This window comes from Balaenoptera musculus, chromosome 14 (assembly GCF_009873245.2).
Source record: "Balaenoptera musculus isolate JJ_BM4_2016_0621 chromosome 14, mBalMus1.pri.v3, whole genome shotgun sequence".
NCBI classification, from domain to species: domain Eukaryota; kingdom Metazoa; phylum Chordata; class Mammalia; order Artiodactyla; family Balaenopteridae; genus Balaenoptera; species Balaenoptera musculus.
In genome coordinates this window covers 14591803-14608664 of record NC_045798.1, presented here as the reverse complement: position 1 = coordinate 14608664, position 16862 = coordinate 14591803, and the positions used below count along the sequence as shown (strand labels likewise).

The window sequence follows — 16862 nt, the reverse complement described above, 5'->3', positions numbered from 1 at the left end:
TTTGTGGTACTAGTTATAGTTATTCTAATGCAATTTAAAGTAAATACCTATTAAAATCAAAAGGTAGACCTGAAATTATCTTACATTCAAAGAGCACTACACCTAGCACATTTTGAAGAACGCTGCATCCGCCCACTTCATCCTCTCCATGACCCTATGAAGTGGGTACTGCTTTAGTTCCCATTTTACAGATTAGAAAACCGAGGCCCAGGCAGATTAAATAACTTGCCCAGGATCACAGAGCTACAAAGAGACACCACCAGATTTCTAACCCAACTGTCCCCGAATTACTTCTAGCCAATCTCTTACTGACTTCTTTCAATTTTAAAACATAATATGCTTTTGGGGGTGCGGGTGTTTGGGGCCCAAGACTCCTCTCTCACTTCTCCCATCCCTCAGGGGGATGACCATCTCCACCCTGGGCCCCTGCCTTTGTCATCTGAAAGTACGTCAGAGTAACCAGGCAGGGGACAATGGAGTGTCTGCCAAGTTTCCATGAGGCTACAGACACCCTCACGACACCCAGGGGTCTCCTAGCCCAGCTTTCCCGTGGCCTGTGTCATCTCAGAACTAAAGCTGGAGCCATCCTGAGCAGCTCCACTGCTCAGACTCTCCTTCTGGGGCCAGGAGGCTGAAAGGAATGAAATTAGCTTTATAGTTCTCCCTTGGCTGCTGAAGCTACGTAATGGAAAAAAAAAAAGAAGAAGAAGAAGAGGAAGAAAAATTATAATAATAAAAAAACAAAGAAGTTGTCAAATCTCACTGGCAATTCTATTTAGGTCTTGCTTAGTTCAAGTACTGGACTGTCAGAGATCCAACAGGAAGGGGGGAATCTCTTTTAGTTTGATATTCTTAATGGGGACCGTTATTTTTTTAATTAAAGAAAATAACTCTTAAAAAATGTTGGCTGAGGGAATTTACAAGAGAATGTATCAATGGACTCTGTGGAATTCTCCCTTCCAGCACTGCCAAATTGCAAAATTACTCTCTGGAAAGGCCAAATTCTGCTTTTGATTACTAACACTCACAGAAGTGGGAAAGGCATATTATCCCAATAACCACTTGTCCCTCTCAGTTTGTTCCTCTCTGAAGAACTTGAAACATCATTCCCACCATCAATCACGCACATCTTTCTTGATGCCTGAAATGCAACATCCCCAAATCCATCTGACAGGTGTCAAAATTGAGGCATGGAAGAGTAGAGTGACTTCTCAATCAGGATGGGGTTACAGAGGCAAAGAGAAGAAAACGGTACCAACAAACAACACTGGCATCTTTTTTTTTGGCCACAGTGCTTTCGGGATCTCAGTTCCCTGACCAGGAATCGAACCCATGCCCTTGGCATTGAAAGCGCCAAGTCCTAACCACTGGACCGCCAGGGAATTCCCGGGATTGTTTTTCCTGGGCTCATCAATGGACCAATCAAAGGAACTCAGTGAGTAGCAACACAGCAAAAGCCTCTAAAGTCCCTGTGATGAGAAGATAGACTATTTTCCTCCACAGTTGGAGAGCATCATTGAAGAATCCAGGACACCAGAGAATTAAAGTGAAAGTTGAAAAGCCCTCGTGTGTCTGGGAAGAGGGCAGCAACTGGGGACTGTTTTTCCACCATCCTCATCCTCATCTTCCTCTTCATCATCCACGTTGTTCTCTCTGTACGTCCTAATGTCCCAGCCACTGTACTGGTTGACTTACACGCTTTCCCTCACCTGATCCTGGCAAGAATCCCATTTCATCAGTATGATTAGATTTACTTTAGAGATAGAGAAAATGAGGCTCAGAAAGGTTAAGCAACTTGCCCCGGATCACCCAGCTAAGAAGAGGTAAAGCTGAGCTGCACTCCAGGTCAGGGTTATTCCAAAGCTCTTGCCAACTTATACTTGATAATAGGGAATTGTTGCCTTCCCATCGCTGCTGAGACGACACAACCATTCTGTTACATATGACATCCTCCTCTATGATGCCAGAGTTAGATATTGGCTACACCAGGCACCATCAACCTTTACCGGTCAAACTGTCAATCAATCCTGCTTTACCAAATGTCAAATCCCACCGCTCTCCGCTGTCTCCTGCAGACACGGACGCGCTCTGCCCAGTCTGGACACTAACCAGGGTCCTGAGTACCTCAGCTCGCCCTGGGTGTCAGGACTGCAGACCAGCTTCTCCCCAGCTCCGCCTCCCTCTCACATTCTGTTCCACGTGAGCGGATGCAATGAATGACACCATTGTCGCCGGGTCTGGGTTGTAAAACGTTACAAGGGAATATTGAAATCCACGGCCAAACGGCGTCGCAGCCTGCTAACGAACGGCCCCGAGAATGTTTTCCACTGCAGCCGACTGAATTGGCCTTTTCACGGGAGCAGGTGGCAGAGGTTCTGGGGTGCTGGGAGGTTTCAGTTGTTGTTTTCCCCTGGCGAGGCTTACTCAGTTTCTGGCAGCCTTTCTCAAACGACTAAAGCCGCGCACTGGGGCAAAGCTGGGGACTGTAAGATCTCTGTTCTCCAAGAGCAAATTCCTCCTCTCACTAGCACTTCAATCTGCTATTAAAATGAAAAGGGGGGGCCCCAAAATCCCATGAGAGCCTTCCCGGTTTATTAACTTTCTGATACGCTTGGGGAAGCGATTCTGATCTAACGTGTGTGGACACTCAAGGGACAGGAGGCAGCTCACCCCAAGTGGGTTTTTGCTCTGCAAATAATGAATCGCTCCCTCCTCCTTGTCTACAAAGTGCTTCTCGACCGTTTTATGACTCAGATCTCACCACACCAGTGAGCTGGAGAAAAGCACGGTGAACGCTGGCTGTTCCACCTCGCTGGCGAGGCCAGGGGGACACAAAGAAGTAACGTGAATTTCCCACCATTGATTCAACCAGGGCTGTCTGATGTAAGGGACAGCAAGAAACTCAAAGACTGGGACTTCCCTGGCGGTCCAGTGGTTAAGACTCTGAGCTTCCACTGCAGGGGGCACTAAGATCCTGCATGCCGCATGCCGCGCCAAGAAAAGAAAAAAGAAAAAAGAAACTCAAAGACACTGCCCTCTCTAGCCATGAGCACCCACCATTTATGACAACTTTGGTTGGCAACCTCTTAAATCTCTATATAAGTTCATACCAGGGTGGTCATTTCAAGTTGCAGCTCTGAAGTCAGGGTGTGTGGATGTGCCTTCCTTTGGTACCCAGTCACCAACTTGGCCACTGTGGGGCTGGCTAAGTTCTTCCTTTCTCTGAGCCTCAAGTCTCTTGTCTGTAAAATGGGAATATCAGATTCACCGCCTCTCAGGATGGTCAAATGATACGGTGTTTGGAAAGGCTTAGCATATATTTGGGACACACTGCTCAATAGACACGAGCTTATAAACCACACAATTATGTTTTAAAGCAGAAGTTCTTACCTTGTAAGGGCTTCAACTGATCTATGAATTGCCTCCCCCGCCCCGCAACCCCTAATATCAGATGAGTAGAGCTTGTCAGTTTTTCTAGGGAGAGGTCCACACTTGCATCGGTTACTCTGAAGGGGCCTGAGATTCACAAAAAGGTTTTGAGTAACACTACAGAAGCAGCTCCAGAATCAAGAGAAAAGTCCTGGGGCTTCCCTGGTGGCGCAGTGGTTGAGAATCTGCCTGCCAATGCAGGGGACACGGGTTCGAGCCCTGGTCCGGGAAGATCCCACATGCCGTGGAGCGGCTGGGCCCGTGTGCCACAGCTATTGAGCCTGTGAACCACAACTACGGAAGCCTGCATGCCTAGAGAGAGCCCACGCACAGCAATGAAGACCCAACACAGCCAAAAATAAATAAATTAATTTAAAAAAAAAAAAGAGAGAGAAAAGTCCTGGACCAGTTATGTGGATGATTCAGGATATCTCCCTCCGTCTCAGTTTCTCCCTTTGCAGATGGGGATAACAAGGCCCCCGTCACAGTTGAGTTGTGAGCCCCAAGGTAAAAGCTGGATGTGAAGCTACAGTCATGAAAGATCAAAGCAAACTAAACCTGTGGCGGGCTCTTAGTAATAGTACATCAGATAGTATTCCCAGGTATCTAGTACTAAATTAAAGAGCTCAATACTTTACTGATTTTAGTTTTAGTTTAGTTTTGTTTTGTTTTGTTTTTAATGATTTTGGAGGGAGGATGAGAAGGTAGAGGGATGCCTTCTGAGGCTGGGCCTCGGTCCTTCTGGAAGCCAGAGTGCAGAGGGACCGGGACTAACCTGGGACAGGGACCTTTCTGAAACTGCTTCCTGTACTCAAGGGGTTGTGTGGCCTCCTGTGTTCCGAAAGGAAGCACGGGGGCCCCTTGGTCATATGCAGAATGACCGTCAGTGAAATGATGACCTTGACAAAGTCACCCCAAAGCAGCCACTTCTGCAGGAATACTAAATGTTCTGTGGACTAATATACAAGTCTGCCTCTCCCCCGTAAAAAAAGACCAACCAACCAAAAAACACCTATGGGAGGATGGGTCTCTAGGAAAACAATTTCCTAATGTGAGAACGTTAACCGCGATGACGGGACAGTTGAGAGACAGGGCTTAAGGTGGGGATGGGTAGGGATAGGGAAGTCTCTCCAGAGAAGTGAGTTTCAAACTTGGCTGCATCCTGCAGTCCCCTGGGGAATGTAAATACTGATGCCGTTGTTCTGCGGTGCAGCCTGGACATTGGGAGTTTTTAAAGCTGCCCAGGAGGAAAAAGCCTTAAGCAAAAGGGTAAACACTGTATGATTCCTTTTATATAAAATTCTATAACAGACAAACCTAACCTACAGTTTGAAAAAATCAGAATATTGACTGTTTCTGGTGGGGAAGTGGAGGAGGAATTAACTGGGAAGGGGCGTGAGGGAACTTTCTGGGGTGAAGGAATGCTCTATATCATGATACGGGCTTGGGCTTCACGGGTATGGGCATTTGTCAGGAAGTGAATGGTGCACTTAGTTGTGCATTTCACAGTATGTAAATTTTACCTGAAATAGAGAATCACGAACAAAAACTGAATCCTAGTTAATGGTATGCATGCTGAAGTATACAAGGATGGAAGGTACTCATGTCTGCAACTGAGTTTGAAATGCATCCAAAAAAAAATAATATGGATGGATGGATGGATGGATGGATTGGTGAATGGATAGACTGGTGGAAGAATAAATGTATGTATGAATTGATAGATGGAGAGATAAATGGATAGATTGGTAGGTGTATGGATGGATGGACAGACGGACAGATTGGTGGATGGATGTGTGACGGAGCAAACATATAGCAAAACGTTAATTGCAGACCCTAATCAGTGGGCATATGGGTGGTCACCATACAATTCTTCCATGTTTTCTATATGTCTTACATTCTTCATAATGCAACACTGGGACACACTCCAGGAACTCCTAATGTTCAGCCAAAGTTGACCACCAAGTAGAGAAAAGGGTTCTTTTTTATAAAACAGCCCAGCACAAGAGCTCTATTTCCAGAAAATAAGATCACACATTACCTGCATGTCTTTGCTCATTCTGTAGGGCCAAAACAAATTATCCAGGTGTGACCAGGGGACCCTTCCATCAGATAACTTGTTAAAGGGCAGTTTCGGACCCCTTCCCTAGAGCCACTGATTCAGAACCTCTGAGGTGAGACCCAGAAATCTGCTTTTTTCACGAGCCTCCCCACCCCCAGCTAATGTCATGTCTGCCAAAAGTTTGAGAAGCACTGCTTTCATGTGGTTTGCCCTTAGACACTACCCCTGAAGAGAAGGTTCACTGGGGCAGGGGCTGGGGAGGGCAGGGGTGGGTACAATGTTGCAGATGAACGGGAAACCTTAAACGATGGTAGACATGATGGACAACCAGGACTCAGGATGGGACCCCTTGGGACAAACCTCCATTCACAAGTTAGGCTGGCTTGGCCTCCCAAACATAACCCCCCTCTTGTTTTACATAACTTCACAATTTCCTGAGAGAAGCCACGTGCCTAGTACAGCAAGAAGTGGGGATTTAACGCCATCTCCAGAACACTGTCTTGGAAATCACACCTCATTAATTGGACTTCCCCATCACCTTTAACCACAAGCATGAGAATACAAGAGCGCTGAGCCTTTCATTTGAAAAAGGCCATCTGAGGTTAGGGAGCTGAACATTCATTTGAAATCAGGAAGGAAGGGCTGGAAAAGGAGGGACAGCTCCAACAGAAGCTTTTAAACTTTGAAGGGTCCCGGACCCCATGAATCCCTTGAAATTCTTTGACATTTTTTTCTATTTATATATTTTGAGTTTTTCAGCGTTCCTTGCTTTAATCAGATTTTCCAACAGGATCTTAGATTCTGATTAAGAAGCCCCGCCCTAAAGGTAGAAGAGGAGGAGGTGACATGCACCGCAAAGGTGGGGGACAATAGTGGGTTTCTCACGTGGGTGGGCAGAGACGTCCACGGCCTGGGGCTGACAAAACCAACCTATTGGCTCTACCTGGGACATCCTGGGTTCTAAGCTTTTCTATCTGCTCTCTGGTTGAGGGGCTCAAAAACCAGGCCAGCCAAACAGAGACTCCAAGTACCCCAGCTCTGGAGATGACTTCCTGCCAAGGTATCGGCAGTCCAGTAAAAACTGAGGAAGGAGAGGCAACCGCAATTCTCCCACGAAGAGCTCTGAAGCCCCCACCGCTGCACTCTGCTAGCCTCCCAATAATACTCAGTAAATGCTGTGTATGCCCCAGAGACCAGGCATTGCTCACGGCCACTCTGTGTGCATTAAAGCAAGAAGTGCCCAAGGAAGCACTTTGCTGCTGTTTGTTCAGATTCTGGGGTTTGTCATTCCAAAAAGACCAGTGGCGGCCTGGCGGGGCGGAGGGGGGATTCTCTCCATCCAAAAGAAACAAAGCTCACAGCCAGGCCTCTGCGCCTTAACTGGCAGTCAACCTGGCCTCTGGCTTCACGAGGGGAAGGATCCCATCTCAGCACCTAACGTGATCCAGGGTCACTCCAGGCCAGGGACCGCGCCAGGCACTCCTGGGCACCCTGGGGCAGTGTTAAAACATGTGGGCACACTCCTTGACCCTCCTTCTATCTAGAGGAAGGATCCCTGCCCTCCTCCTGGAATCTGGGTCCGCCTCGGTGAGTCCCGTTCAACCAACAGAACGCAGCAGAAAAGACACTACAGCTTCCCGAGGTCTAGTGAGCAAAGGCCCTGTGGTTCTCCAGGGGCAGCCTGACACCACGGGGGGAGTCTGATTCCCCTGAGTGCACCATGCTGGACAGGTCACTTGCACACGCTCCAGTGGACAACCCAGATGGGCTCCCAGCCAAAAGCCAGAGTCAATTGCGGGTCTTGGGGTGTGCCAGCTTAGACGTCCAGCCTTGTCTGGCCTTCAGATACCTGCCCCGTCCCCACCAACACCAGACGGCGAGCAACAACTGCCCAGAGGCACCCTTCCCAAATTCCCGACCCACAAATCCTGAACTAAACCAAAGTGTTTCCCTGGGACTTCCTGCTTCACCTCATGCATAGTGACAGCAAGCGATGCCTGGTCTTTCCACCATAAGTAGCACTGAGGGAGCATTCCCGAGGGCTAGCGGGTTGCAAGTGGATGAAATCTGGTGCACTGTGACGGCCTCTGAGCTCCCCATGGAAGGACCGAGGCTGCCTGTACCTCCTCCCCCTTGAGTGGTCTGTGGAGGCGTCGGAAGCTAAGTGCTAGAGCTCTGGCTGTCCCGGATTTAGTGTCACACACACACAGCTGACGGCACAGCTCAGAGCGCAGGACTTCGCAGCCCGTCCATGTGAAATTGAGCAGTAATTTGTTTCGTAGCAATAGTAATTAGGACACCCGCTTTACCTCATCTCATCCTTGCAACAGCTCTGGAGGTAGGTTCTATAATTATCTCCCATTTTACAGATGAGGAGATAGAAGCTCCATGGAGTAGGGGAGCCCCGGGGCTAATCAGCGTGATAGCCTGGACCCCAGCTCCAGAGCCTGCTTTACCATCAGTGGACCCTGCCCCTCGATGCATGGATTCACCTTTGCTTCCCCGGGACCTGGCATAGAGTAAGCCCTGAATGAATGTGTGTTAGCTGGAGAAGCAAGCAACAGATCAAAAACTGAATAAAAGAGTGGCTGGGCCGCAGTTTCCCCTTCCACAAAAGGAAGAAGTTGGGACCAGATGCCACCTCCCGGGATCCCTTCTACCTCTAGAACCCCACGCTTGTAAGGAACGGTGTTCCCTGCCATAGTGCCACGCCAGCCGGCTTTCAGAGATCTTTAGAGTCTGACGCCTCCTCCAGAGCCCAAGACAGGTAGCTCCCGGTCCATTCCTTCCCTGATCCAACCCAGAAAACCCTTCCTCCCAACAGTTTCAAATCCCATTGCTGGGGCAATGCCTGGATCCCATCCTCTCCATAAAGGTGCCCTCCCCAACCCCAGGGCCCTGGCCTTGGCCCCATAAGCCAAGGAAGTTCCTGTTCACCTTTGACAGTGAAGCTCCCACACTTTCTCATTAAGGTGAGCATTTATTTAGGTGCAACTCCCAGATTTCTGCGATGTGCATATCACCTTGACAATGTTCACCAGCTGTCCTGCCATTTAGTTAATATTTTCCTTAAATAATCAGCCTTAACTTTCCATCCTTCCTCCCTCCCTCCCTCCCTCTTTCCTTTCCTTCTTCCCTTCCTTCCTTAGAACTTAGTCTCGGGAACTTCCCTGGCGGTCAAGTGGTTAAGACTCTGCGCTTAGTGGGCGCAGATTCAATCTCTGATCGGGGAACTAAGATCCTACATGCCGCACGGCGTGGCCAAAAAAAAAAAAAAATGAACTTAGTCGCATTCTAAGCAATACTGTCTATGAAATCAGCCTGATGCAACTGTGTGTCTGTGGGCACCCTCTAAAATCATCTCATCTCTCACCAGGGGAGGGGACACTGCAATTTGGGAAATATTGGTTTTTAGGGATAAGATGTTTTTAAGCCACAGACTAACCTTTCAAAATAACCTTGGCATGTATTTTAATCAGCCGGCTGGAGGCAGGATTTGTGGAATGATTTTATTTTCTTCTTTGTGCTTTCCCTTCGTGCCCCCATTTTCAGAACAAGCAGTTACTACTTCTGTAACTAGAAACCGTACATCGATGTTGGAAAACTAAGACACCCTCTGCATGTTCCAAACCCAGACTGCTGGGTGAAGAGAGAGGAGGGGGCGGTGAGTGCCCAGACATTGGCCAAGCTAATCCAAACGTTATTTATGTGGGATCACTGCGAGTGAAGGCTCAACCCTCCTTAACCCCACCCTTCTCCCTTCGTCCGATTGTTGGAATTAGAGGAAATTTCATTCCTCCCGCTTTGCTGCCTGAGCCAGCTGTCACCGGGTGTGTGGGGGACAGGAAACAGGATTACAAGATCAACAGTGAGCCTGCCGTTCCAGCCAGGCTGTTATCACAGCCGTCTCCGGAGAGCCATCTTCCCCACTTGTCACTACCTACTGCGAGCTGGGAGTTGGGACCACAGCCCAGAATAAATTCTGAACAAGGGCAAAACTGGGAGTCATGAGGAGTTTTCCCCAGCTTGGATCATTTTTTGGAGCGTGGTCTAGGAACCAAGCACTCTTCAGGTATTTTCTCATATAATTCTTACAAGAACCCCAGAAAGGGGAAGCTATATTTATTTATGCCCATTTTACAGATGAGGATACTGAGGCTCCGTGGGGTGAAATTGCTTGCCTGAGGTCACATGCCGATAAACGCAGAGCAAGGATTGAACCCAGGTTTGTCTGACTCCAAAGCCTATTGGAGCCTCTCTCCTTTGCTCCCTCTCCTCCCCAGGGGCCATCTCTAGAGAACTGCGTGCATGACCCTGTCCACTCCCTGTTCCCCAGCACAACTCCTAACGCGGCCACAAAGACACACGTGGCTCGGAGGCTGAGAGTTTCGATCCAACACGTCAATCACTGACTCCTGAGGACCAACCACCTTGCCTTCCTTCCATCTCCAAGGGCCTACCCGGAAAGGACCCCTCAGCCAATCTGCAGTAACTAGGGGATGGTTAGGGCAGCCCGTTCAGACCAAAGTACAGTCAGCTGCCTAAACATCTAACCAGCCGTGTTGTTCAGAGCTGTAATAGAGAGTCCCCAGGATCGCTGACGTGTGAGCTCTCAAACACCTGTCCTTCCCCACCTGCCTTTCCTTTGATGTCCATCATCTGTCCAACCAGCTTCCAGAGCACAGGGCCCCGGCCTGACAAAGGAAAGCAGTGAGGGCTCTTGGGAATAGACACACCCTGACTACGCAGTCTGTGGCCAGGGGAAGCTTCTTGGAGGAAGAAATAGCTACAAGGAGGCTTTAGTGATGGGCAGGAGGTGGAAGAGGAGGGGAGAAAGACAGAGGCAGACCAACTGTGGTGTTCAAAGGGCCAAAAATAATGGAAAGAAGACAGACTTGGAGCAGCTCCTTCAGCATGATTGAAAGGGAGAGGGGACGCTGGTGAGCAACAAAGCTAGGGGGCGTGGCAAGGCTGGATGGGAAGGGCGTGGTCGACTACACCAAGGAGTCTGGACCTGACACTGAGAGCAACAGGAGGCCTGGGAGTGTTCTAGGCTGTGCAGTAAGCGTGTCTGATTTGCGTTGTACAAAGATGTCTTGGGCAGCTGCCTGGAGCACGTCCGGGAGGGGAACAGAGCTGACGTCAGGTCTAAAGAGGTTAGGAGGCTGCAGCAGGCGAGGTTGGCGGTGGCTGGAATAGGCAGCCTGGATGGAGAAAGGAGGCGACTTGAGAGATATGATAAGAAGGTAGCATCAACAGGACCTGGTGACTGGGTAAGATTGAGGGGGCGACTCGCAACACCTTAAACCCATGATCCCACCTGCTCTTGACCTTGTGGGAAGTAGGGAAGAAGTGGGGGAGGGAAGAAGGTCTTCAGTTGCAGGCTGGAACCAGCCCCTACCTGCAGGAGGACCAAGATGACACTGTCCATCAACGGCGAAGCTGCTGTGATGACAGACGACCATCAGGATAGGATGGGGGTTTAGACACCATAGAAATAAAAACTTGGCATCCCGAGCCTACGGCTGAAAATAGTTTGGCCTCTTTCACCTTTAAGTGGTATTTGTTGTCAACTTTTCCAACGGCCATAGATTAAACCCAACTCCAGTTCCCAAATGTAGACATGTAAAGCCAAAAATGTTTCTAAATAATCATGTAAGAACTTGATTATTTTCACCACAAAAAGCATCTTTACAAATCCACAATTGTGAAGGAAACCAGTTATGAATGCAGGAATTCATATGAGTGTGGTGTACGTGTACCATCTGAAGATAATGGCATATTTATTTTTTAAGAGCATGCAAAATTAGATCTGGTAAGCCCGCTATCTGAAAACAATTTCCATGGCATGTATTTCTAAACCCAATGTTCAAACCACAAAGCTGCGGCCTTTCTCTCTTTCTCTTTCTTAGGTCTCCTGTCCTCCTTTGAATGACTACATCTGTCCATTTGCCCAACTCTCCCTTTTCGTGTCTTCCAGAAGGGATAAGGAAAAGCTTCCTAAATGACCTCATTTTATTTTGAAATACTAAACCCACCAAAAAGGGAAGAAAAAAACTTTCTTGGTCAAAGGGATCAAGATGTATTTCTAATTCTCTTGCCATATGGTAAGTTATTTTGGAACTCTACCAAGAGGTAGAGAGAATATTTAACAAAATTGGCAACGCTTGTACAATCCTTTCAAATCAGACCAAATTCCCATTCTCCACAGCCCCTTCTATTCATCATATCAGCGACCGTGACCACAGGATATGTAAAAACACCAAGCAATTTTTATCACCAGCTTCCAATCCCCCCATGCCTGGGACACCACGTGGTGTCAACTTTGTCTGTATATCACCCCCAGGCACTCAAGCCATTAACTTCCCTTTCATTTATCAAGAGCTGTTGCCAAAAAGAACATCATTCATCGGCTGTGACTTACGGGAAGAAAGAGAGAGCGGACTTCACTTGAGGGAGAGAGACAACAGAGAAAGAGGACAAGATTGTAGCTTTTGTTCCCGAGGCAGATGGAGACCATCACATTCCCTCCGACGTGCTCTCCCCTAAAGCTACGCAACTCCACGTTGCCTGATAGAGGAAACCACCCGGAGGGTTACCAGAAAGTGGGATTGAAGAGGCTCTTTCTCCTTTTTCTTGATGGCAAAGAGGGCCCCATTCCTCTGTGTCTGCTCTGCTGGTGCTGCTGGCTCACCTGGGTTATCAGTGGGGGTGCGGAGTGCAGAGACGGGGAGCCGATTCTTACCTTTGCATTCTCGACATTCTGTGCAGCTCCATGTCATCGCTGCCCCGGAATCCTTTGGCAAAGGGATTATTTTCAATCTTTAACTGGGTGATCTGAAGGAAGGGGGAAGAGAGAGAGAGAGAGTTCCGTTTTCACTTGATTGTTACAAGACTACCTCGGGACCCGGCTAATAATAAGTGTCACGGAAACGCAACCTCTGGCAACCCAAAGAAGCAAGTTAAGCCAGTCACATCAACGGGACCCACCATGTCATTCGAAAGGAGGCTTTGAAAAATGTCCTAGATCAGATTGTATTTAAAAGGGGAAGAAAACCTGGTTTCAGTTTGCCCATTAATTGGAGTCCTACTCTGCATCATTCCAGCTGGAGTGGCTTTTTTTTTTTTTTTCTAAATCGTAGCATTTTGTGTTTCAAACACAATCTTGGCCTCAACACTTGGTACACCCCCTGCTCCTTGGAAGATTGTACCATGCTGACACGGTGTCAACTTCCTGCAGCGTGGCAATCTCCATTGGGAAGGTCTTGATTATTGCTCTCAAAATCCTACTATGCCTCATTTCATGTTCATTTCATAGCTTCACAGATAGTGAAGCTAGCTCAGGTGGAAAATGGTGTCTAATTAAATAAAGACCAACAAATAAAATTATAACATATACGATAGCTACCAAACAGCTTCAAACCTCTTTAATTGGCTAGGTAAGGGGACTTCCCCGGCGGTCCAGTGGTTAAGACTCCGTGCTTCCACTGCAGGGGGCAGTGGGGTTCGATCCCTGGTCGGGGAACTAAGATCCTGCATGCCCCACGGTAGGGCAAAAAAAAAAAATTGTCTAAGTAAGGAAGAGAGAGCCCTCTTCTTGGAAATTTTTGTTGCACTATACAAAACTTAGTGATAGAACAGGGTCTTTGGTTCAAGGTCCAGAACCTTCATGGAAACCATCAACACATATTCTGTTAGCGTGAGCATACAAGTAGCAGGTCTAAGTAAAAGAGTGCATCCCTATGGAGTTTGCCAAAAGTATTTCCTAAAAGCTGTGTGTGAACTGAATTTTTATATATCAAATCACTTTATGGAAACCAGGGCAGCATTCATCAGAGGCCAGTCATTCAAAGGTCACCTTCACCATCATTATCGTATCTATATAGTCCCTGTTCACTGGTCTGCTTAATACTTTTATTTAAATCAAACCACTTTTGATTTAAATTTATATTATAAAAATAATTATATCACTTCTCTATATGTCAAAGTGGAATCACTTGCTAGTCAATAAAAAGAAAATAAGTATATCAAATTCCCTCTACTGGGACTTCCCTGGTGGTCCAGTGGTTAAGAATCCACCTTCCAATGCAGGGGACACGGGTTCGATCCCTGACTGGGGAACTATCTCGATCGTTGGTTGAGGAACTAAGATCCCACATGCCACGGGGCGACTAAGCCCGCACACCACAACTAGAGAGCCTGCGCACTGCAACGAAAGATCCCACATGCCACAACTAAGACCCGATGCAGCCAAAACTTAATTAATTAATTAAATTTTTAAAAAAATTCCCTCTCCTGGTACCCACGGAAAGTTCCAAACCTAAGGCCTGCCTTCTCTTTGTTGCAAGGGGAAGTTCGACACTTTTAGAGAAGTATTTATGATACACTGGTATTGAAGTAAGACTCCTCTCTGATAAATGAATAGAAAGATAATTGGAACAAGAACCATTTTTTCTGTGATTCCATCATCTTCAAGTACCCACAAAACCATCTCCTCTACCCCCAGTAGTATCGTTATAGACTTTGAGAAACCAAGTAGCTGCTTTGAGAAACTAGGCGTAATTAATGAACGCACCCATAATTTGTCCATTTGGGGGCAAGCATTCTGGTCTGTTCAGTTTTCTGGAAGAGGTGGTTTTATAAAGTTTCCTTCTAACTCCAAGGCTCTACCATGAACATAAAATTACTACATATGTGTGTGTGTGTTCACAATAAAATATGTATGTAAAATTAACATTTTTTAAATGTTATGTGATTCCAACCGTATGACATCTTGGAAAAGGCAAAACTGTGGAAACAGCATAAAGATCAGTGGTTGCCAGGGGTTAGGAGGAAGGAAAGGATGAACGAGAGAAGCGCAGAGGATTTTTAGGGCAGTGAAACGATTCTATAGGATACATCGTGGTGAAGACGTGTCATTATGCATTTATCTAAACCCACAGAGTCTTGGGACTTCCCTGGCAGTCCAGTGCTTAGGACTCCACGCTTCCACTGCACCACGCTTCCACTGCAGGGGGCACGGGTTCCATCCCTGGTCGGGGAACTAAGATCCCACAAGCTGCATGGCACAGCCAAAAAAAAAAAAAAAAACAACCCACAGAGTCTACAACTCCAAGAGTGAACCCTGACGCAAACTACGAACTCTGGGTGATGGTGTGTCAATGTAGGTTCATCAACAGTAATAAATGTCCCACTCTGGGCGGGGGGGAGGCTGGGAGCAGGGGAGGCTGTACATGTAGGGGGACAGAGGGTATACAGGAACTCTCTGTACTTTCCACTCAACTTTACTATGAACCTTAAACTGCTCCAAAAAATAAAATCAATTTTAAAACTTTTAAAATATGTCTGGATATTTCTATGTATACACATTCCCTCCTCCTTCATTTTTTTAACTGTACTCATTCCTGCAACTTTCTGATTTTGAATTAACTCTTCAGAATGAGTAGAAACGTCTGTAAAAGCTCTTTGGAAAACAGCAGAGATTGGCACATACTGTAGATCAACGATACTGCAATAAAAAATAAAAAATAAAAAATCTCTTTGGAAAACAGTCTTGAACATGTGTACTCCTCAAGCCAGTTCTGAGTCCAAAAGCCCATCACCTAGTGGGGTTTTCTTTCTCACTCCGGTTTTATGACAATAAAATGCTGCCCAATTGACCATAACTCATTTTTTAAAGGGGGAGAGGGGACTTCTCAAAAAGTTAAGTAAAAATTAGATCATTTTTTAAAGGGGTGGAGGGAATCCTTACCCCGCTTTCTGTACCTCCCACCCACCCCGTGACGGAAGGCAGCCCCTGAATATACTGAGGACAGTAAGACAATGAGGGTGTGGCATCAGGGCTGAATTAATGCCTATTCCATGACGTCACTCTTTCACCAAGAGCTCAGGATAAAAAAAATTACCCTGAGAAAAAAAAGAAAAGGGTGGCTTTGGTATTTTATCAACAAAATTTTTTTGCTCAAACCCATTCTTTGCACCTCGAACAGATTAACTACTACCTAATTCTTGCTCTTATCACCATAGCTTCCAAAAACACGCACAGTTTGCTAGATGTACACTTAGGTGTGTGGATCTTACCTATGTCTTGGTGCAGATGCCTATTGGACATAAGAATTACCCATGAGAAATGTTAACATGCAAGCTTAGGTGCAGGTAAAAATGTCCATCTGATTTCATACTATTTCATACTTGGCCCCTCACTTACCATAACCCTGTCTCTGATATTCCCTTCCTAACACAGAGCTAGTCACTCACGGGCACATAAACCGATACACCTGGATGTCTGAGTTCTACCCAAAGGCTCCACTAAAATTGACTTCCATTCGTCATACAAATATACTCCCTCCAAAATAAGCATAAAACCGGATATCCGGAGGAGGGGCACGGGTGGGGGGGAAAAACAAATATAAATGCCAGCTCCAACCAGTGAGACAGAGGTTGTAAAAATTAATGAGAATAATTGTTGTGAATTCTCACTTTTGAAAAAAAAAAACACAAAACCCTCGCGAAGGCCAGAAGTCTTAATTATGTCTCTCTATTAGGGGTTCATTTCCTGGTCCCAAGCAGAAAGCTCATACCTCATAAATACAGGCTCCATACACAATGATTTAAGCAGGAGGAAAATGCCTTTTAATGGCAAAGTAAGTTAATATCGGGGGAGAGACATGCTTGCATACAAAGCCACTGTTGCAGAAGCAGGGAAATGGAATGCCCATGTGACCTTTTTTTAACACCTAAATATTTCTAGGGATTGCTCTGGGAGCTGCTGACAACTGCAGCGCAAAACTTACAAAAACATGTTTCACAGAGTAAACGTCGCTGGGGAAGAGTCGAGCGTTTAAATGTCTTTCTCAAGCTGTCAACCATCTGGGGAAATAACTCCCAAATCCAGCGTGGGATCACAGCTGGGATCAGGAAATATGTCGTGTCATTGGAACCCCGTGGTATACAGGTGTGTGACAGCAGCGTAAAAAAAGAACCCGGCCATGTACCTGCCTCCACCTGGTACCTGGTACCTGCCTCCAAATCAGTCTGGAGGCACTAAGCCCTTTGGACCCAAAATTGGTGGCTTGCATTTTTCCAAATTGTCCTGGCAATTTAATCTCATAGACTGCTTTTCTTTCCCTGCGCACTTATCCAAAGCATAACGCTGGGCAAACAGTCCTTGGATTGACAATGCAACCACGGAATGAAGCAACTAAACCACAAACATTAACATTTGTAGTTGTGTTTCAACCACAGTAATGAGAACTTATTTAAAAATCTCAGTCTTTCAGATTCTAAAATAGGATAGGCAAAGAGTTTTCCAACACGCGCGTTTTGGATGGAGTTGCCCTGTTAATAAACTGATCAGTTAAGTAGTCGATCAATG

The 16862-nt window shown here is 46.7% G+C and overlaps 1 protein-coding gene across 2 annotated transcripts in view; it reads right to left on the bottom strand.

The window, feature by feature from the left end:
- TBX5 (T-box transcription factor 5) overlaps window positions 1-16862 on the bottom strand; it is a 46558-nt gene that overhangs the window by 15043 nt on the left and 14653 nt on the right. For both annotated transcript variants that reach the window (XM_036824019.1, XM_036824020.1), the window contains exon 7: window positions 12234-12325. In XM_036824019.1, coding sequence (XP_036679914.1) covers window positions 12234-12325 — 92 coding nt within the window. The remainder of the gene's footprint in view (window positions 1-12233; window positions 12326-16862) is intronic.